The sequence below is a fragment of the Lissotriton helveticus genome, chromosome 4_1 (genome assembly GCF_964261635.1).
Source record: "Lissotriton helveticus chromosome 4_1, aLisHel1.1, whole genome shotgun sequence".
Classification (NCBI taxonomy): Eukaryota; Metazoa; Chordata; class Amphibia; order Caudata; family Salamandridae; genus Lissotriton; species Lissotriton helveticus.
In genome coordinates, this window is record NC_136063.1 from 395,318,314 (window position 1) to 395,340,768 (window position 22,455).

At 42.7% G+C, this 22,455-nt stretch overlaps 1 protein-coding gene across 1 annotated transcript in view; it reads right to left on the bottom strand.

Moving 5' to 3' along the window:
* Positions 1 to 22,455, bottom strand: part of RIMS2 (regulating synaptic membrane exocytosis 2) — a 1,857,427-nt gene that overhangs the window by 516,389 nt on the left and 1,318,583 nt on the right. The window contains exon 22 of the mRNA XM_078686898.1: positions 11,993 to 12,058. Coding sequence (XP_078543024.1) covers positions 11,993 to 12,058 — 66 coding nt within the window. The remainder of the gene's footprint in view (positions 1 to 11,992; positions 12,059 to 22,455) is intronic.

Consider the following 22,455-nt stretch of genomic DNA (forward strand, 5'->3'; position numbering starts at 1 on the left):
ATCGATGGAGAGTGACAGCCACGGGAACGGCTCCTGGAGTGCACCTGTAGGTGGTCTGTGGAGACTGAAGGGGACCAAGGTCGACGGAAGTCTTGCAAAACTGACTTAGGCGCCGCTAGGAGCTTCATACGACCTTCCCGCAGAGCCTTTGGGTGAAGTTGGCGAACAGGAGTCAAACTCCTCTGAGTCATGGTTTGCCCCCCAGGCACAAATAGAGTGAGGGTCTGTGGCCAACATATGGACCCAAAAGGCTTGAACCCCAAGGATATGAGAGAAGTTTAAAGACACACTAGTCAGTTCGACAAAAATGCTGAAGTAGGCAAAAAACGGCCTGAGGAAGTTCTACCGGTTCTGCGTTGAAAGCACAGAAAAGAAGAAACTGGCATCAGCGCTTCGGGAAGGGGCATATATGGACTCCGTCTACATCATATCCGCTGGTCAGCATCACTAGAGAGTCACACAAAGCCCTCTACCGACACGCATAGGTACTGTTGAATGTTTTTCCAGATCCAGTCTGGTGCCTGGGGAGAATTCACAGATGAGGAATCTGCGACTAGATGTCTCTATCAGATAACAAAGTGTTCAGCTTCACCCCACATATCCTGGTGCACCTTTAAAGAGCGATCACTACACCCACTACTCTTGAGGGCTGATAACCCGATTTTGCAATCAGTGGAGTTGACAGGACTCGAACCCTTACCTGGCCGACTCAGCCAAAACCTGGGCTACGGGGTGAACTAAAAGGTCCTTACCCACTGCATGTGCACTGTTGATGCTTCTGCCTGGCTTTGCCACCGACATATATTTGAATTGGTATTATTTTATCCACTAACACAGCAGCATACTTAGCTCATTTTAAGCTAATATATATATATACACATACATACATAAATATATACATACTACTTCCTGGCGGCTGCCAGCAGGGGTTCTAGTTAGGACCATATTTCCATAGGAAAAGCATTTTTCGACTTGCCTTTAACTTTGACGCTGATTGACAAATTTTCACAAGATTTTCCCAAAAAAGTGTAAAGTTAGGTTTTGCTGTACATGAAAAGTTTTGGGATGATCTTTAAACGGGGTCTGAAAAAACGGGGTGTAAAAAAAAGTGAGTTTTCCCATGTTAATTCCCAAAGGACCTTTAGACATGCCTGGAGCCCGGACTGCTGGACAGAATTACACCAAATTTGGCAGAAAGGTAGATTTGGTTGCGCAGACTGTGATTTTTGATGTAAATCCATTCAGTAGTTGTAATTTAAGAAACAGAGTTAGTGATTGCTGGGGCAGCAATGACTTTTTGAAAAATAACTAGCTCATGCAGGGAAATGCAGAGCTCTGATTGGCTGCCAACACTTCAACCAGGTAGTGTTGGCAGCTATTTTAGGACTAGGCTTAAGCCGAGTCCTGTTAAAAAAAAAAGAAGAAAAGAAAGGGTCATACCCTGACCCTATAAAGGTGGTGGTGAGGTCCCAGAGGGGCCCGACAGGCCAGAAAAGCATTTAAAATTAAATAACAATACAGCAAAATCGAAATAATCATGAATTTGCGGTAAAAATAAAAAACAGGCAGTCTCCTGCGCTTGTTTTTAACTAGCCCCTAGGTGGGCCAGGTCCCGAGGGCATGCCAGTTAAATAGGAGGGGGCACACCGGCCCCCCTCAAAGGGTATATGAATTCTCCAGGGACTGCCACCCACCCCGGGGAATTAGTATTTATGTATGTAGGGGTATCCATGGAGCTAATGTTTGTAAACTAATGCACGCCCCCCTGTAGAGCCAGGGACCGCCACCTCCCGCATGGCCAATGTAGCCCCAAGGACACCATCCTCCAGGGTACGGTCACAACCTTTCATTTAAAGAAAAAGAAAATGTGTAGGGGTGCCTGCATGGTCCGGGGTCTCCATCCCTCAGAGCCCATTCCCCGGGGCATGGCCACGTCCTTGGGGACCATAGGGGAGCCTCAAGGCCCCCGCGGTTCCTGCCGGCTCCCCACCTCCTGCTGGAGCAGGCATTGCTTTTGGGCAGAGGGAGCTGCAAACATGCAGATCCCTCTGCCCAAAAGCAATTCTCAGTGGCGTCACTAAGGGGGTGCGGCCCGCACCGGGTGACACCAACACATGGGGTGACACCAATCTGCACTGCAGCCTCGCCTCTGCTCTCACCTTTACTGTCGCTCCCTGTGCAAGCTTGTTCCTCATGAAGTTCACACTGGCCAGCGTCTCGCAGGAGATCTGCAATGCTTGACTGCAATTTTCTTTGCTCACAAGGCAACTCTATAGCAGCCTAGCTCATCTGAGGGTGCATGGTTTCCTATTTTTCAGTATCTTGCAGTCTTCAGTTTTCCAGTGAACCAGTTCCAAATTTCAGCTTGCTCTTCACTACAGTGCCACCTGTTGCTCGCACTCTTGTTCATACAAATCCAGGGAAGACAGATGGAGTAAGAGAGAGAGGGAGACAGAGGGAGGTAGAGGGAGTAATGCAGAGAGAGGGAGCTAGAGAGAGCAATACAGAGAGAGAGGGAGCAAGGGGGAGTATAAAAGAGAGAGAGGGAGCTAGAGAGAGCAAGACAGAGAGAGAGGGAGATAAAGGGAGTAAGACAGAGAGAGCTAGAATGAGAAAGACAGAGAGAGAGGGAGCTAGAGTGAGAAAGACAGAGAGAGAGGGAGCTAGAGGGAGTAAGACAGCGAGAGGGAGACAGAGGTAGCTAGAGGAAGTAAGACAGCGAGAGAGGGAGCTAGACAGAGAGGGAGCTAGAGGGAGTAAGAGAGAGAGGGAGCTAGAGCGAGCAAGACGGAGAGAGAGGGAGCTAGAGGGAGTAAGAGAGAGAGAGGGAGCTAGAGGGAGCAGGACAGAGAGAGGGAGCTAGAGGGACTAAGACGGAGCGAGAGGGAGCTAGAGGGAGTAAGACAGATAGAGGGAGCTAGACGGAGCAAGACAGAGAGAGAGGGAGCTAGAGGGAGCAAGACAGAGAGGGAGCTAGAGGGAGTAAGAGTGGGAGCTAGAGGGAGTAAGACAGAGAGAGAGGGAGCTAGAGGGAGTAAGACAGAGAGAGGGAGCAAGACAGAGAGAGAGGGAGACAGAGGGAGCTAGAGGGAGCAAGACAAAGAGAGAGGGAGCTAGACAGAGAGAGGGAGCTAGAGGGAGTAAAATGGAGAGAGAGGGAGCTAGAGGGAGTAAGAGAGAGAGAGGGAGCTAGAGGGAGGAAGACAGAGAGAGAGGGAGCTAGAGGGAGTATGACAGAGAGAGAGGGAGCTAGAGGGAGTAAGAGAGAGAGGGAGCTAGAGGGAGTAACACAGAGAGAGAGGGAGACAGAGGGAGCTAGAAGGAGCAAGAGAGAAGGAGCTAGACAGAGAGAGGGAGCTAGAGGGAGTAAGACAGAGAGAGAGGGAGCTAGAGAGAGTAAGACAGAGAGTGAGGGAGGGAGCTAGAGGGAGGAAGACAGAGAGAGAGGGAGCTAGAGGGAGGAAGAGAGAGAGAGGGAGCTAGAGGGAGGAAGACAGAGAGAGAGGGAGCTAGAGGGCGTACGACGGAGAGAGAGGGAGCTAGAGGGAGTAAGACAGAGAGAGAGGGAGACAGAGAGAGCTAGAGGGAGCAAGAGAGAGGGAGCTAGAGGGAGCAAGACAGAGAGAGGGGGAGCTAGAGGGAGCAAGACAGAGAGGGAGCTAGAGGGAGTAAGAGAGAGGGAGCTATAGGGAGTTAGAGGGAGTAAGACAGAGAGAGAGGGAGTAAGACAGAGAGAGGGAGACAGAGGGAGCTAGAGGGAGTAAGATAGAGAGAGAGGGGGACCTAGACAGAGAGAGAGGGAGCTAGAGGGAGTAGGAGAGAGAGAGGGAGCTAGACAGAGAGAGGGAGCTAGAGGGAGTAAGACAGAGAGAGAGGGAGCTAGACAGAGAGAGGGAGCAAGACAGAGAGAGAGGGAGACAGAGGGAGCTAGAGGGAGCAAGACAGAGAGAGGGAGCTAGACAGAGAGAGGGAGCTAGAGGGAGTAAGATAGAGAGAGAGGGAGCTAGAGGGAGGAAGACAGAGTGAGGGAGCTAGAGGGAGGAAGACAGAGAGAGAGAGGGAGCTAGAGGGAGTAAGAGAGAGAGAGAGAGAGCTAGAGGGAGGAAGACAGAGAGAGGGAGCTAGAGGGAGTACGACAGAGAGAGAGGGAGACAGAGGGAGCTAGAGGGAGCAAGAGAGGGAGCTAGAGGGAGCTAGACAGAGAGAGGGAGCTAGAGAGAGGTAGACAGAGAGCGAGGGAGACAGAGGGAGCTAGAGGGAGTAAGACAGCGGGAGAGGGAGCTAGACAGAGAGAGCGAGATAGAGGGAGTAAGATAGAGAGAGAGGGAGCTAGAGCGAGCAAGACAGAGAGAGAGGGAGCTAGAGGGAGTAAAAGAGAGAGAGGGAGCTAGAGGGAGCAGGACAGAGAGAGGGAGCTAGAGGGACTAAGACAGAGAGAGAGGGAGCTAGAGGGAGTAAGACAGAGAGAGAGGGAGCTAGACGGAGCAAGACAGAGAGAGAGGGAGCTAGAGGGAGCAAGACAGAGGGAGCTAGAGGGAGTAAGAGAGAGGGAGCTAGAGGAGTTAGAGGGAGTAAGACAGAGAGAGAGGGAGCTAGAGGGAGTAAGACAGAGAGAGGGAGACAGAGGGAGATAGAGGGAGCAAGACAGAGAGAGAGGGAGAGGGAGCTAGACAGAGAGAGGGAGCTAGATGGAGTAAGACAGAGAGAGAGTGAGCTAGAGGGCGCTAGACAGAGAGAGGGAACTAGAGGGAGTAAGAGAGAGAGGGAGCAAGACAGAGTGAGAGGGAGCTAGACGGAGTAAGACAGAGAGAGAGAGAGCTAGAGGGAGCTAGACAGAGAGACAGAGCTAGAGGGAGTAAGACAGAGAGAGAGGGAGCTAGAGAGAGTAAGACAGAGAGCGAGGGAGACAGAGGGAGCTAGAGGGAGTAAGACAGCGAGAGAGGGAGCTAGACAGAGAGAGGGAGCTAGAGGGAGTAAGATAGAGAGAAAGGGAGCTAGAGCGAGCAAGACAGAGAGAGAGGGGGCTAGAGGGAGTAAAAGAGAGAGAGGGAGCTAGAGGGAGCAGGACAGAGAGAGGGAGCTAGAGGGAGTAAGACAGAGAGAGGGAGACAGAGGGAGCTAGAGGGAGCAAGACAGAGAGAGAGGGAGAGGGAGCTAGACAGCGAGAGGGAGCTAGAGGGAGTAAGACAGAGAGAGAGTGAGCTAGAGGGTGCGAGACAGAGAGAGGGAACTAGAGGGAGTAAGAGAGAGAGGTAGCTAGAGGGAGCAAGACAGAGAGGGAGCTAGAGGGAGTAAGACAGAGAGAGAGAGCTAGAGGGAGCAAGACAGAGAGAGGGGGCAAGAGGGAGTAAGAGAGGGAGAGGGAGCAAGAGGGAGTAAGAGAGAGGGGGTTAGAGGGAGTAAGACAGAGAGAGAGGGAGCTAGAGGGAGTAAGACAGAGAGAGGGAGACAGAGGGAGATAGAGGGAGCAAGACAGAGAGAGAGGGAGAGGGAGCTAGACAGAGAGAGGGAGCTAGATGGAGTAAGACAGAGAGAGAGTGAGCTAGAGGGCGCTAGACAGAGAGAGGGAACTAGAGGGAGTAAGAGAGAGAGGGAGCTAGAGGGAGCAAGACAGAGTGAGAGGGAGCTAGATGGAGTACGACAGAGAGAGAGAGAGCTAGAGGGAGCTAGACAGAGAGACGGAGCTAGAGGGAGTAAGACAGAGAGAGAGGGAGCTAGAGAGAGTAAGACAGAGAGCGAGGGAGACAGAGGGAGCTAGAGGGAGTAAGACAGCGAGAGAGGAGCTAGACAGAGAGAGGGAGCTAGAGGGAGTAAGATAGAGAGAAAGGGAGCTAGAGCGAGCAAGACAGAGAGAGAGGGAGCTAGAGGGAGTAAAAGAGAGAGAGGGAGCTAGAGGGAGCAGGACAGAGAGAGGGAGCTAGAGGGAGTAAGACAGAGAGAGGGAGACAGAGGGAGCTAGAGGGAGCAAGACAGAGAGAGAGGGAGAGGGAGCTAGACAGCGAGAGGGAGCTAGAGGGAGTAAGACAGAGAGAGAGTGAGCTAGAGGGTGCGAGACAGAGAGAGGGAACTAGAGGGAGTAAGAGAGAGAGGGAGCTAGAGGGAGCAAGACAGAGAGGGAGCTAGAGGGAGTAAGACAGAGAGAGAGAGCTAGAGGGAGCAAGACAGAGAGAGAGGGGGCAAGAGGGAGTAAGAGAGGGAGAGGGAGCAAGAGGGAGTAAGAGAGAGGGGGTTAGAGGGAGTAAGACAGAGAGAGAGGAAGCTAGAGGGAGTAAGACAGAGAGAGGGAGCTAGAGGGAGTAAAACAGAGAGAGGGAGCTAGAGGGAGCAAGACAGAGAGAGAGGGAGCTAGAGGGAGTAAGACAGAGAGAGAGGGAGCTAGAAGGAGTAGGAGAGGGAGCTAGAGGGAGCAAGACAGAGAGAGGGAGCTAGAGGGAGTAAGACAGAGAGAGAGGGAGCTAGAGGGAGTAAGACAGAGAGAGAGGGAACCAGAGGGAGCTAGAGGGAGTAAGACAGAGAGAGGGAGCTAGATGGAGCTAGACAGAGAGAGGGAGCTAGAGGAGTAAGACAGTACCTAGCGCCGTACATTTCCGACAGAGGTGGTCCATGCGGTAAGTCGTGAGGGGGTGACACCATGAGTTACCCGCACCGGGTGACACCAACCCCAGTGACGCCTCTGGCAATTCTGCTTCGCTTCATGGAAGCAAAAGCATTTTCAATGCTCTCGCTTCCATGAAGCAAAGCAGAGTTTGCAAACTGCAATGTCTCGGGGGTGTGCACGCTGGGACATTGCTGGAGCCGGCCCCGGGGGTGGCAGTTCCAAACGCCATTTTCGGCTCCACGAGGGGAACAGCGTGCCCCCTCCAACAAACTAAATTCCCAAGGAGGTGGTGGTCCCCAATCTGTGTGGAGGGGCTTGACCCCCCCACTTTATTTTTTAATATTGCCCCAGGGAGGTGGCGGTACCCGGGGCTCTGTGGGGGTGGGGGGAGCTGGAGCCAGCCCACGCATCTTTTCAATTTCGTCCCAGGGAAGTGCCAGTCCCAGGGGCTGCGAGGGGCACAAGCCCCCCACACAAATATTTAAAAAAATAAAGCCCCAGGGAGGTGGTGGTCCCCGGGCAGCGTGGGGGCCACAAACCCCCCTACGCATTTATTTACAAAGTAAAATAAAGCCCCAGGGAGGTGGCAGTCCCTGGGTCTGTGGGGGGCGTATAGTAAAGTAAAAGCAGCATGGTCCCGCCGCTGGGTATCACACTGCAAATTGAGCGCCAAAGCTGGAGGGAAAATGGACTACGTTGGTGATTATATATATGTATATATATATATATATATATATATATATATATATATATATATATATATATATATATCTCCACAGGTACTCAGGGAGAGAAGAGGCAGTCAATATGTATAGTCCAATAAGAATGGTCCACATCCTAATCCTGCTCTCTAAATGAATAATCCATGCAGATAAAGGGGATCATGCATCTGAATACCCCAGCATTTGAAGTCCCTTGCACATTCAATTTTACAAAGAAGGGTAAAAGGCCCTTTCAAAACTACAAATCAAACAGTGGTCCAGTTTGGCAGTTTTTAAACTACATATCAAAATGTGGCTCAATTTTTCTTTTTCACTTTCACTGCCTCTGCATCAATTTAACCACACACAGATATTATAAGATATGGCCACAATTTGTGAATCACAGTTAAATACTCCTGTTTAATCCTGCAACAAAATATCACATGGTCAGTGCAGGATAGCCCTTGCATACATTCATTTCATACAGCTATGTGCTATAGGACTGATTCAGAAGTGAAAAGACAATCAAAATTAATAATAAAATAATACTTATTGAAAAAACAAGAAACACATTGCATTTTACAAAAGAATCACTACACAATCTTTACAAATACCATTATATTAGTCAAGACAGACTTGAATAGTATCCTTATCAACAGGTCAAAAAATAATTTGAGAATCTACTCCTCTGTTTAACTTCTACATTTCTACTAAATGTTAAGTTTGTGGGAGGAATGTATACAACTTTTAACAGTATGTCTGAGATGCTGTGAAAGTCAGAGATGCCTATGTGTACTCCTCGTACAAAAATGAAAGATGAGAACCCATTTAGAAAAATATGGGGGCATGAACCATGAGAAAATGTGTACGGAGTACATTTAAACAAGGGAAAATATCTTGTATGAGTTAAAACAGCACTTTTAAACTATTAATAAAAAGTATTCTCCAAGGGAATTTTTTTTTATCTGAGGAGAAACCATTCACCCAAAACCATTTTGTGGTAGTCGCCTCAAACTGCTATCCTGGAACAGATTGAATCCTGCCCTTGACAAACATAAAACCTTGTCTCTTTTCAGGAGGGGAAATTGATGTATAAAGCTTTCTAGAACTTCCCACGCTTCAACAACCTCTAAAACCAGTCAGAGAAGATTTACTCGCACAAGCAATTATATGTAAAACTCTTTATTTAAGTGTAAACCACTATGTGTGAATCATTAACAGCTTCACACTCACTACAATTTAATTTGTGCGTGAAAGTTCAATTTACATGCACAAAGGCCTATATGACTCAAATCTACTGCATTTCAAAAGTCAAATCTATCGGTTTGTGCTTCAACCTCCAACTCATCGTTGTTAGCTGGTGGGGAATGCTCTTGTAATAAATTGTGAGAAAGGGCATTTATTGTGTGGCATCTAAGCATTTCTATCTAATAGAGAACTTTGGAAATTATTGGCACAACTAGTGAATCATCAAATCAGCAGGGAAACATAGGGGTATTTTAATTCTTAATATTTTGAAATACAATTAAGCAGTGTTATTAAACAACTCCAGCTTTACAATTGGCCCCAGACTAATATATGAACTGCTGCTTTTGATTGAAATTAAAGTAGCAAAAGATAAAAACTATACTTACTTACTTACTATATGAATTACTTACTATATGAATTAACCAAATAGAGAACCTCACCATTTGGGCCAACAATATCTGGTATTACAATCATTTTGAGACCACATTGAAAATATCTAAATTCCTTTCATAGACCTAGGATGAAATGACTACCCATCTTAAGGATACTACTTTAATCAATTATATGGTATCAAGTTTCAATTCTGATCCTCATCTGGTAAAGATGGTCACTGAGGGGTTGACTGTTATTTACCAACATTCCAACCTCAAGTTCATCATGGATTTTGCTGAATCGACTTGAATTAGAAACAGTCTTTTGCTTCAAAGATATTTTGTTCTCCATATAAAGGTGCAGGTATGGGTGCTAAACGTGTGCCTCATGTGGCTACTATCGATGTACTAATGAGGAAGACTTCATCCTTATTGACACAATCCCATTTTCCTGACACTGCCATTAGTAGAACGGGACAGGAGAAAGTTTGGAGTCTTTAATGAGCTGCTCCTTTCATGTGACCACAATTTATGATTTTCAAATCACGCTAGTATGGCAAATATTCCATTTTAGGACAACTGCTTTTTTAGCAAAAGATGCTGAGTTACATACTGAGTTCTATATGGTAGGATGAACACTTTCTTTTTGACTGTATCCATCCACTATCTTAAAAAAAAGAAGTGATTTCTTGGAAAATTATTGCAATTCATATATAGTCGCTCCTATTTGGCAAAATATGACAGACATCCCCAAGACCTTCCGACTAAATTAGTTGTGAGGGCAACACTACACTGAAATATATATAAATCAAACAGAAATATTTTTAAATTAAATAATTGTTTTTAATGGTTAGATTGTATGGAAATTATTTAAAAAAACTAAAATGAAGAAATTGCAATGCTCATGACATCAAAGTTGATGTCGTAGATTATTTCACAAATAGCATTATCTCATTACTGAGTTAACATATGAACTTAGTATTAACATCATAAACGACAAAACTTTAGCTACAGTATTATTTCCTTGTGTATGTGCTGAAATTTTAAGATGTGGTTTGAAATCCTCATATTTATTGTTATAAATATTGTGCAGCTATAATCACTGTATCTGGTGTGCAAGTTTAAATTTACACGGCTAGTATGCAAATGATGAATTGCAAAACTAACCATAACTGATGAATTTCAATCGAGTTTTGATATAAATGCGTGACTATGACTGTGATGTTTTGTATGAATTATAGATACATTGAGGTGTTATGACCAATGCAAGCCATACGTTCACTTTAATTATGCTTTTATCAGTGGCAGTTTGTTCGATGATATAATACACGCGCATATATTTTTGTGTACAAACATACCTCTTCCTCATGGACATGGTCTTTAGCTGTGCAAAGCCTGCAGCCATCCTACCACAGGTGGGTAATAGGAAGCCTAGGGTCATACAGCCATGCACATGCAGGGTTTGGTTGCAGGGCATGACCAACGGCCAGACCAAGCAGCCAACTGCGGCTGTGAGCAGCCTTCAACAGTGCGTAACAGGATTAGCCAAAAGCCTAATAATTTTGTATGTTTAGGCTTTTAGATACTTTTTCTTTATTTGATAAGTTGTGCTCATAATAGAGTGTCAGAGAATTTTTTTTTTTGCTGACGTTTCATGTAGGGGTCTTAAAACATCTTTCACTTTTATGGGATCATCTCACCACACGATCATTTTTGCATTTCATGCAGTACAATGCAAAATGCTGTAGTGGTGATTGAACTCCTGCTCAGTCTGCTGCTGAATATATAGAGGAACGATTGTTGGGTTTCCAGTGTTTTGGTTTCATAAGCTCTACTTCATTTTTTATATATCTATCAGTCACATAGGAATTTCACTTATTTTCTTTCAAGCTTTGAATTCAGGTGCCTTCTCATAGCTGAGATAGTGAAGAAGTACAGACTTCTCTATGTAGAGAGCTCAACTGCAGATTGCAAGACCAGAATGTTACCCAGCTAACACTGAGATGTTTCTACAGACTTTATAGGCGTGACTTCCTAATAGCCTGCTGATTTTAATGCAGATTCAATAACTAATTCCAAAGTTATTAGTGGATGATAATAGTTTGCTCCCATTAACTTTGCTCCCTACAGTGTAACAGGGCGAAATCTGATATACCAACAGAACGCCAAACATGTAAATGTCTGAAGAATTTCATATCGATTTGTCAATGACACCAAAGTTATTAGCAAATTAACATCTTCCTGTTCCCATGCACTGCCATGACCTAACTTCACATATCAACAAAATACAAAAAAAATTGATATCTGTCGAATTTTGCTTGGATTTGACAAAGGTAACTAGCAAATGAACGTATTTTCCCCCATTTAACTGTGCACCCCCCTTGATTAAGCTGCACCAACCGTAATATATTACGAGTAAACTAAATATGCAAAGAGTAGGCTCAATTGTGTGCAGATCTATAAACTTCCCAAAAAGTTATTAGGAAATCTAAGATTTTTTGACACCACCTTTATTTCTCCTTTGGACAAATATTTCGGATCTAACTGAAATGTGAGACTCCTCTGTAGAGAGAAGATGCGTTGCTGTACAATATTATGCCTGGATTTCACTTCATACTTATCTCACCAGTGAGGTTTATTTATTACTAAGAAAACATTGGACTGGCAGCTAAGTATGGGCTATGGGAATGTATTGGGACCCAGAGGAATTACCAGTGGCTAAGCTTAATGCAAACAATCCACCAATCACTTTTTTGTTTTTTTTCAAGGATACATTAAAGGCACTTGATGAGGGGAATCCTTTGCCCTCCTTCCAAAACATCCTGAATGACATTTTTTTGCTCAAATGCAATATAACAATCATCAATGTCATCAGCTGAGTAACATTGCGTTTCATCTTCAGACTCTATTTACAGCGTAGGTTGTGAAAGGTGATCATCTCATTTTGAAAATCAGACATACAAAACAACAAAAAACCTTAAACATCTCAGAAGTTTCAATCTTTAACAGTTCTCAAATAATTTTCAAAAGCAAAGCACATCAGTAATTTTTCATAACCATATAAAATACAATACCTTTCAGGAGAATGAGAAGGATCATCATAATATGTATTAGGCACTCTTCTATCCTGTCTCGCCCTCCTAAATATAAAATACATATTTTAATATTACAATACGTTAGGCCTTTTAATTTTTACACATATTGAAGTAATTATTCATCTTTTACAAAGACACAAAGTTATGCATAAAATTGTTTTGATTAACATAATTTATCAGAATAAAATAAGAAAAAGGCATGCATTTAACAATGTTTCAGATTAATTATTCTCAATATAATTCTACTGGACCATGTGGACACTGTTACATAGTAGTTCTAAATTGAAAATTAGGGCTTTTGCAAACACTACTGGACCTGGCCCTTTCTGCAGGGTCATCCCCAACGCTTTTGCCTTCACCCTCATATTTTGCTGAATTTGTTTCTGCTGGCCTTAAGACTCTCTGGATTTTACCACTGCTAACCAGTGCTAACGTGTTTGTGCCCCCTCCCTAAAAAATGGTAACATTGGCTAGCACCTGATTGGCATATTTAATTTACTTCTAAACTTCTAGTAAAATGGTATACCATATACATATTACTAGTAGGCCTGTAGCACTTAGTGTGCCACCCGTTTAAGGGGCTCTGTAAAACATGTCTCAGGCCTGCCATAGCACCCTGCCAGCAGTTTTAAATAGCCAATTTGACATCTCTTTTAATACACGCCAGTCACCCCTAAGGCAGGCCTAAACAGTACATATGGCAGGGTGCTCACGGTTTTCAGTTTTTACGGATTTTTACAGATAAATACAGACAGAAAACAATGCGTTTTCTGTCTGCATTTATTTTTAAAAGTGGATAAATACAGAAATTTGGGCTTGTTTTAAGTGACTTTGTGCTGTCTTTTATGAATTATAGTCCAACAGCTGAGCAAATAGAAAGCATAGGAAATTAAAAAATAGGATGCAATTTCATTAAATAATGCCATGTGTCAACATACATTTGCGGTATAATGCTAATATTTACCAGTGGATGTTTTGTTACATAATATTTGGCACCTGAGATAGTTAAAACAGACAGACATCAAAGTATGAGTGTGCGTCTGTCAGTTAAATTAATATGAAAATGTACAGTTGTACAACTTCATTTATATGAAAAACACAAGATAGATATGGTTAAATACAGATAAAGTGGGCAAAAAATAAATATGGAAAAATACAGACGGAAATGCTAAAAAACATAAATACCATAATACCGGGCACCGTAATTGTAATTAATAAGTTGGACATGTACTTTTCATTTTTACATGTACTGGTAGTGGAAAAGTCAAATTTTTCACTATTGTGAGGCCTACTTCTCCCATAGAAAACACTGAGGCACCTTATTTCATTTAATACGTACTAATGTTTGATGGCAAGAAGGTCAGTTTTGGTGTCTTACTAATTGTAATTTAAAATCCACTTTTAGAAAGTTGGCATTTTCTTGTCATAACCATTTGGTGCTTGCAGCCTGTCCTGGGGGTCACATGATTAGGTGTAGTTGGCATTTGTGTATTCCTCCCAGACAGTATCACAATAGAGGGTCTGGGTGATGCCTGGATGGGCTATCTTTGACTTGATAGGAGGGGCAGCAGTCACCTACCGCACATGCGCTTCAATAGCTTGACACCAGCCTCCAGAAGCATCCCCCACTCCAAAGTGGGCACCAGGTATAAATATTGGACCCTTCGACCCACTCTTCATATCACTTCTAGACGTGTGGAAGACTCAGAAGGTGGACTGCTCTGCCCTGCTGCTCAAGTAAGACGCGCCCTGAACCCAGAACCACCAGAGTGACTCAAAGGGCTAGTTTGCTGGACTCCTGATCAGAGCCTCAGGAACAGAAAAGACTCCTACCATCTTGAACCCTACACCTGGACTCTGCCTGCTATGAGTCCTAACCCCCAAGTGTGTTGTCAGAGTGTTGGACCCTTGGAAGTGGAGAGAAAGGTGCTATGTCAGCGCAGCTGTGGTCCCCATCATAACCTATGCAGCATAATGCAACCTGATGCAGTCTCAGAACACCTCTTCAGAAACAACACAGCACATCTCAACTGGAAACGCCACTGCATGGAGCTAGGCTAAATAACAAGGAAATAAGGTACAATTCTCAACAGGCCTAACCTGGTTGCTGTATCTGGCCCAGCCTCCAACTCAGTAGGCCTGAACTTGAGACTTTGTCCTGGTCCGGTGCGACCAGATAACCACAGTTGGAGCTTGGAAGCACTATTTTTACCTAAACCTTTAAAAATTGCATATCTCCGGTCTTACTAATTGAGTGTTTGTTGTTTTGGTGTCCAATACTTTATTTAAATTACTCGGTTTCTCTAAATTATAGTGGGATTTTCTTGTGTTGTGTTTTCACTTCCTTACTGTTGGTGTGCTGCATAAACACTTTACACATTGCCTCTATTAAGCCTGATGGCGTTTGTGCCAAGCTACCATAGGCTAAAGCACAGGTTAATTTAGTGACTTTTTGTGGTTCACCATGACAAGGTCTGTGGCTGTTGCTTGAGTAGGGTATCACCCGCCTCAAGAAGGCCCAATTGCTCACAAATACTATATAATCCAACAGAAACATACAACTGTATTTTACAAAATTGAATAACTCTACCAGCAACTACATTGAACGAGCACATACATTAAGGTACTTGTTTTATAAACAAACTAGTTCCGCCCTAAGGAATCCAGAAAGTCCAACAGTTTTATACATTCAAAGTCTCATTTAGGGCATGGTCTATAACAATGAAAAGGAACTAGAATTATTGGAAGAATAAACCAAATAGATTTCACAAAATATATACGACCTGATTTAGAGGAGGCGGAGGTTGTTATCTCTGTCAAAATTTTCACAAAAATGCATAGACTGTCAACTCTAAATAGTGTAGACAGTTTGATGCACCTACCCTGACATCCTGTATTCTGTTGGGCTTTTGGTGTAAGCGGTTATCCCACCGTTAATAGACAGGTGGAAATGGATTTGGGGCAAGTAGCGGACCCCCCTTGTGTTGGAGGGAGGTGGAGTACACTTTGGGGGTATCTATGGTACACCCCTACATTTCACTGCACCAAGTGGCAGGCACCGTGTGGTGCCTACCATGCAGTGCAGTGAAATGCAATGCATGCGATTTTAACATCACGGCAGGTGCTGCTGTCAGCAGCACCCGCTGCAATGTTGAAATGAAAAATGCGAAGGCCATGGTGGCGGTTGCATCATAATTTGTGTTGCGGGACCGCCGCAGGCATGGCGGACGGTCCCAATTTACAAAAGGATGGTGGACGGATTCAGTCCGTCCGGCATCCAAATGAGCCCCTAAGTCTCCACTACCTTCCACTATTGCTAGAGCAACCAATCTCAAAATGTTTCACACTAGCAAAGCTAGGATTGCTTGTTTCGCCTTAGAGATTCTTCATAGACAGAGACTAAACATGTCTTCGATTATAGATTGATAAATTCAAAGAAAAGCAAAATTATCTATGTATTAAAACAAATGATGTGGAATTGTGTAATAGTAGGGAAGTTCTTGACTGTGGCAGTGAGCATATTGAGACTGGTAGCACATACCTTGATTAAATGCACATTAAATCACTACATTGCCACTGTATTTTGAGACTGCATGCAAATGCACAATCAGCTTAAAATATGTACAAATGTATAGCATTTTGTCGGGTTTGGATAAAAGATATACAACAAGTCACCAGGTACAGAAACCTAAACCTGTGATTATAAAATCAAGTAAAGATGTATATGCATGGACTGTGGTGGAGGCTAGAAGAATGACCACAGTTGTAATGGAAGAGTGATAGAATGAAGATCTGAGATACTGGTGTCTGATTTAATGGATTTGTCTGATTATCATTAATTAGCAAATTGTCGCTCTACTGTCTAATAGACCCACAAAGTACTATAATACTGTTAGTACATGATCAGGCTACGTGGCTTCTCTGCTTGCTCAATGTGCCTGGTGCCAACTATATATTTGATAAATGTTTACTATAAAGATCAGTGGATAACCCAAGGTGTAGGCCCTGCACACTCAACCACAGTGTCAGCTATCCATCTGACATATACATTAAATAAATAAGAGAGTAGTGGGGAGTCGGAAAATATACGAAAATCACATGCACAACAAAATTTAAGTTTGTATTGTTTACTTGTACACCTTCATGAATAAACATATAGTTTGTGGGTATATCACATTCTTGTTACGAGAATTTGCTGCTTGTTGTAAGAATTCATACAATATAAAGTAAAATGGTACATTACACTTTGAAGTTGGTAAATAGATATATTACATTCTTTCTTGTTATGAGAATTGAGACAAATAAAGTAGTAAGTACATTATCCAATCAAGTTGCCAACGTGTGGGCAGTGTCTGCTTTTTCAGGGCAAAAGTATATATTCATATCTACACACTTGCAGAAAACTTAGAGACAGAACATAATCAAACGCAGTCCAAATTTTAAGACAAATGTCAGTGTGCTCTAGTACACTCAAAATACTTGCAATGTCACAATGTATCTAATTCCTCGAGTGTGTGATCACTGCATTTGATTACGTTCTATCTCTAAGTTCTCTGCAAGTGTGTGGAAACAATTATATATTTTTGCCCTGAAAAAGAAGATACAACCCGTGAAACATGTGTTGAGAACTTAATTGTTTACTGTACTTACTACTTTATATTATATCAATTCTCATAACAAGATGTAATATATTTGAATGGCAATGTCAAAGTACCATTTACCTTATATTGTATGAATTCTTACAAGCCACATATCCTCATAACAAAAATGTGATATACCAACAAACTATATGTTTATTCATGAAGAAATACAAGTATGCAATACAAACTTAACTTTTAAGTACTGGCCATTTTCATGTATTTTCTGACTTTCTAATACTCCCGGATATCTGATAAATGTTTTTAAATCTGTTCAAGTAAAATTAATAACAAAAAAACTAAAATCTGTGGATTAAAGATCACGCAGGTTAAAGGGGTTTCAAAGGAGGCAGAGATATACAAAGTCCTATAGATCTAGACTTACACAGTAGCAGATTATTTGATGGTACTATTGCAAATAATCCTTTAGACTACGTTAAGCCTTCTTTGAACATGCGATTCTTGCAATTTGAGAATAGCATGACCATCTTCTCAGTCAAAGAAGCATTAAACCTTGGGTGGAACTGGATAATCAGAATAGAAGGTAAAACTTTAACATTTGAAATCAGGGACTTCTTACTGGCAATATAAGTCACCAATTGTAAATTAAACAAACTTTTCAACTCATACATAGCCCTTGAATGTTTTAGTTATACGAAAGTATTGGAAAGACCCATGAGATGACCAGCAGAATATAATGAGGTAGGGGACTGAAATAACAACTGAAAAACTCAGTACAAAATAAACATTGCAGGCCACATGATGTAAATCTCACTCATTGCTTTGTCACAACTCTCAACTCTACGTCAGATGCAACAATACTCAAGATCACAAGCACACCATAGGTAATGATAACACACCATACCCACACTGTGTAGATCCTACGTGAAATATGACATGGATTTCTTCAGCCCCCTGCCCACCTCATTAATCCTGTATCATAACAATGATGTCCTTGAATAACAAGTTGTAGAAGTGATCATGAGTACCACCTAACATGTTTCTTTAGTGAACTGTACCAGCCCTCAACACCACAACCAGATATTTCATTCCACATGTACACACTACAATATCTGCACAAGGGAAGAGTGGAGTACTGCAATGTGACTCAAAATGTGCAACATTTCAGTGTTTCCAGGGGTACATAACACCCATATTTGAGTGCCTAGGTCACCAGACCACACATTTTCCTGACACTGTTCCTAAGGATTCAGCTGTCGTATGTTAGTCTACAGTTGGTTACTGTACCACATAATAGGTCCACAATTAATCATGTAAAGTAACCAATGTTTAACCCTGAAACATGTTTTTTCCCCTCTCCCCTGTTGTCCTTGCTCGCTTTCTTCATCATGGCTCTACCAATATGACCCTTCCAGAAACAATAATAACTTGCCTAGATGCACTGAACCTGCATCAGATTGTCCACAAATCCACACACATCACCGGACATAATCTAGATGTAATACTGAACTAGTTACCTTTCAAAACCTTTATAACTCCAGTCACATGGTCAGACCACCACTTGCTTGCTTTCCAACATAAAGCAACACTAAGCGACTCACCTAAAACTACCTTGCATCCATCCACCTATCGGCCTTGGAACAAACTCAATTTGGAAGACTTAGAAATACAACTAACATCCAGTACAAATCTGGAAACAATAAATTCTGTTAAAAAGCTATATGAGTGGCTACAGGAAGCTTTTGACATCCTTATACCACTCAAAACCACACAACAGAACAAAAGAAAAAAGTGCCCTGGAGAAACAGAGATAAAAACAATAAAACAACAAATTAGAAAGCTGCAACATACCTGGCTCAAAATAAACGCCAACCAAGACAAACTTCACCTACAGGAAACTAACAGATTATACAAGTCAGCTATCAAAAAAGCTAAGAAAAGGTACTGTTCAGAGAGAATCCAAAATGCTAAATGGACAAATAAAGAATTCTATAAAATACTCAATCAATTTTGCAAACCAAATTGCCTAGAAGGAACTCATCCTGTTACTCAAGATTTCACAGACAAACTGGCAAATGATTACACGGACAAAGCAAACACATTGGACTCATACTTAAAACAGAAACAAAGCACCAGCACTAACCCTTGTACAAAACAACAATCCAAGAATACTCTAACCCAGCCTATCCGTGCCTTCCAACACATCTCACACGATGAATTTGTGGACCTGGTCAAAGCAAGCAGGACTGCCGGCAGCTCTTCTGATCTGTGTCCACCACAAACTTTCAAGACAATTCTTTAACAACCTCTGCTGCCACTCCAGTAAGAAGAATCATCAACGATTCATTAACTCCCGGAATATATCCATAAAAACTCAAAAAGTCACACATACGCCCTTTACTGAAGAAAACAAATTATGACCGCCTGAACCCTGACAAGTACAGACCCATTACAAATGGACCATTCCTGGGCAAACTGATAGAAAGAGCAGCGTTCATTGAAGAGAATGACATACTTTCAGACTATCAAACAGGATTCCGTCTGGGAAGAGGCACTGAATCTGCCCTCCTTGCCATATGGGATGAACTGAAGAATACAGTAGACTGCAACGGGGGACCTGTCAGCTGCCTTTGACACAGTTGACCATGACACTCTGAAACAAAGAGTCCATGAAGCTGACATAGAGGGGACTGCTCTAGACTGGATCGCGTCCTACCTTCGAAACAGAACTGTCACCCATACAACAACTTTCTCGTCCAAACCATAATACACAAAAGCAGGGGTCCCTTAAGGTTCAAGGTTCCATCATCTCGCCCATGCTTTTCAACATCTATATGAAGTCATTACCAATACTGATCAATCAATTTCACCTCATGTGCTATAACTATGTAGATGACACGCAAATACTCCTTCAACTGGAATGCCTCAAAGACATTGGAAAATCCCTAATTTTCAGTTGTCTCAGAACCGTGGATCAGTGGATGACTGAGAGCCATCTCAAATTGAATGCCTCCCAAACGGAAATACTCACGTGTGGTGATTGGAAACATTATGACCCACTTGCCACCTGGCCTGATTAACTAGGATCACCACATAAAGTATCAAAGGAAGTAAGAAACCTCGGAATGATCATGGACTCAAAGCTATCGATGAATACCCAAGTGGACAAACTAGCAAGATCAAGCTTTGTCACTATAAAAATGCTGCAAATAATTTTCTCTCATTTGGGATTTCCACACAAGGTCCAAGCTACCATCTCCCTTGTTCTGTCCAAACTCGAATACGACAATAGCCTCCACCATGGATCACCTTCAATGACCACGAAAAGACTACAATGGATTCAGAACTGGGCTGCCAGACTACTCTTGCATATCAAACAGCGAGATCACATCTCACCTGCCTTGAAAGCCTTGCATTGGTTACTGGTTGCCAGAAGATCCACCTTCAAGCTGCTTTGTATCACCCACAAAGCAATACAAGGAATGGGACCGCTCTTCATCTGGAATAAAATCACCAAACACACTCAACAAAGGAAACTCTGCTCTAAAGGGGCATCTCGCCTAAAAATCCCAAGATGCAAGAAAAAAACATGGGTGGCACATCTTTCTCTGTTCAAGCAGCCAAACGATGGAACTCTTTACCCCCCAACATAAGATCCATGGACAGCCACCTTATCTTCAGAAAACTACTCAAGAATTGGCTCTTCCCCACATAAGCACCATACGCAAACAGAAATTTACAGCATATCCCTCAGTATATAAGCATTTATTTTCACCATAGATATTTACCGATCATTGTGTATTGCTTTGTATAAACATGTAGAATAATTATGTTTTAAATTTTTTTTTTAAATGCAAGTACAATAAAACTTGGGGAAAAAAAAAAAAAAAATATATATATATATATATATATATATATATATATCTAAATCCGTCACTCTTCTATTCCTCCACTATCCTTTTCAAACAAAATAAGAGACTAACATGTTCACTTCTCAAATTTCATATTCCACTATACTAAATCACCACTAATCCTTTATGGGTTTTAGAGTTGCGTGCTACTCGCCAATAAATCGCTGCAAAACTCCATCAGTTGTAGCAAGCGATATATAAATACAAACCTCTTTCCCTCCTCTATCCCACCACCTACCCTTCTCTATCCAAATAACTGAATAATATATCCACCAATCAAATTACTTTATATTTCACTACACTAATTTTCAACACTAATCCTTTATGGGTTCCTGAGTAGCCTTGCTACTCGCCAGAAAAACGCTTCAACACCGATCAGGGGTAACAGGTGCTATATCAATTCAAACCTTTCTTCCCCTTCTATCCCGCCGCTATCCTTCTCACTCCAAATAACTGACTAATAAACTTTCATATTTCACCATACTAATTCACCACTAATCCTTTATGGGTTTCCGGAGTAGGGTGCTGCTCGTCAAAAAAAAGCGCTTCAACACCCCATCAGGGGTAACAAGCACTATATAAATACAAACCTTTTTTCCTCTTCTATCCTTCTGCTATCCTTCCGAATCCAAATAACTGCATAACCTATCCACCACTTAAATTACTTTCATATTTCACTATACAAATTCAACACTAATTAATTTATGGGTCTGGAGTAGGGTGCTACTTGCCGAAAAAGCGCTTCTACGCCTCGTCAGGGGTAGTAAACGCTATATAAATGCAATTACAATACAATTACAATACCTTCTATCAGCACATCGGACCACCTGACCTTGGTAGGCCTTAATGCGTTTACAATTGTCTATTCCCCTTAGAAGCGAAGTCCTTTAAACACAATTAACATAGTCCTCAAAGGCTTATCTCTGATACCTATTTCTGCTCGTTTAAGGGTTTAGTGTCTATAGCCTTATGTTCTACACATTCAGAAGAGCCCAATGGAGAAGAGCCCTAACTGCTACGCTTCGTTCCAAACCCTTGTGCAAAACCCCTCATGGCTTCCAAATAGTCGTATTACATTCTCTGTACTCAATGCTGATCTGACCATTTCTCTCTATAATAATGGTAACGTCCTTATTCAAGCCTCCGACCTAAATCTTCATCGCTTTGACAATATCTTTATGAAGATTAAAATCTCACTTAACGCGATATCTAATCTACATCTTATGAGTTTACCCTCTACTGCGGAGCCTCTTGTTCTCTCCCTCCTTGCTTCTTGCCTGTCCACATCCCCTTCACTCACTAAGTTCCGGTTTGATACTTCCCCAGACACAGTGGATAAGTGTTATACTTTCAAACCCTACCCTGTTAGCCTGGATTATCGCATACAAGAAACACATTCGCAGTGCAAAATCAGATCACTTCAGGGCCCAGCTTGACAGCGTTAAAAACAGATCCAAGAAACTGTTTGAAATCATCAAACAACAAGCCACTCGAACCACAAACCATATGTTACCACTCATGACCTTGTACCCCAGTGCATATCATATGGGAATGCCCACATATTACCAGGTACTGGAGTGATGTTGTCCGGTGCATGGGGCCGGTACTGGAATAGAGGCTGGTAGGAGTGGCAAAAAGATGTTAGCTAAATGTATTGGAACCAACAGATTTGGCTAGCAAAGAGAGAACATGAGTGTCAAAGAGAGAACATGAGTGTCGCTGGGTCAGGTGGTAGCCAAACGAAACATAGCAAGGTAATGGGGGGCACAAGATGTTCTGACAGTGACGGACTGGAAAAACGATATAGATTTGTGCATGTTTAGGGAGAAAATAATATAGGAGTCCAGGGGGTGCCCGGGGAAGTGGATCAGTTGATCAATTTTGAGTTAGTATGGGAAATTACTTTTTTTGCATATGTCCATCAAGAAGCCTC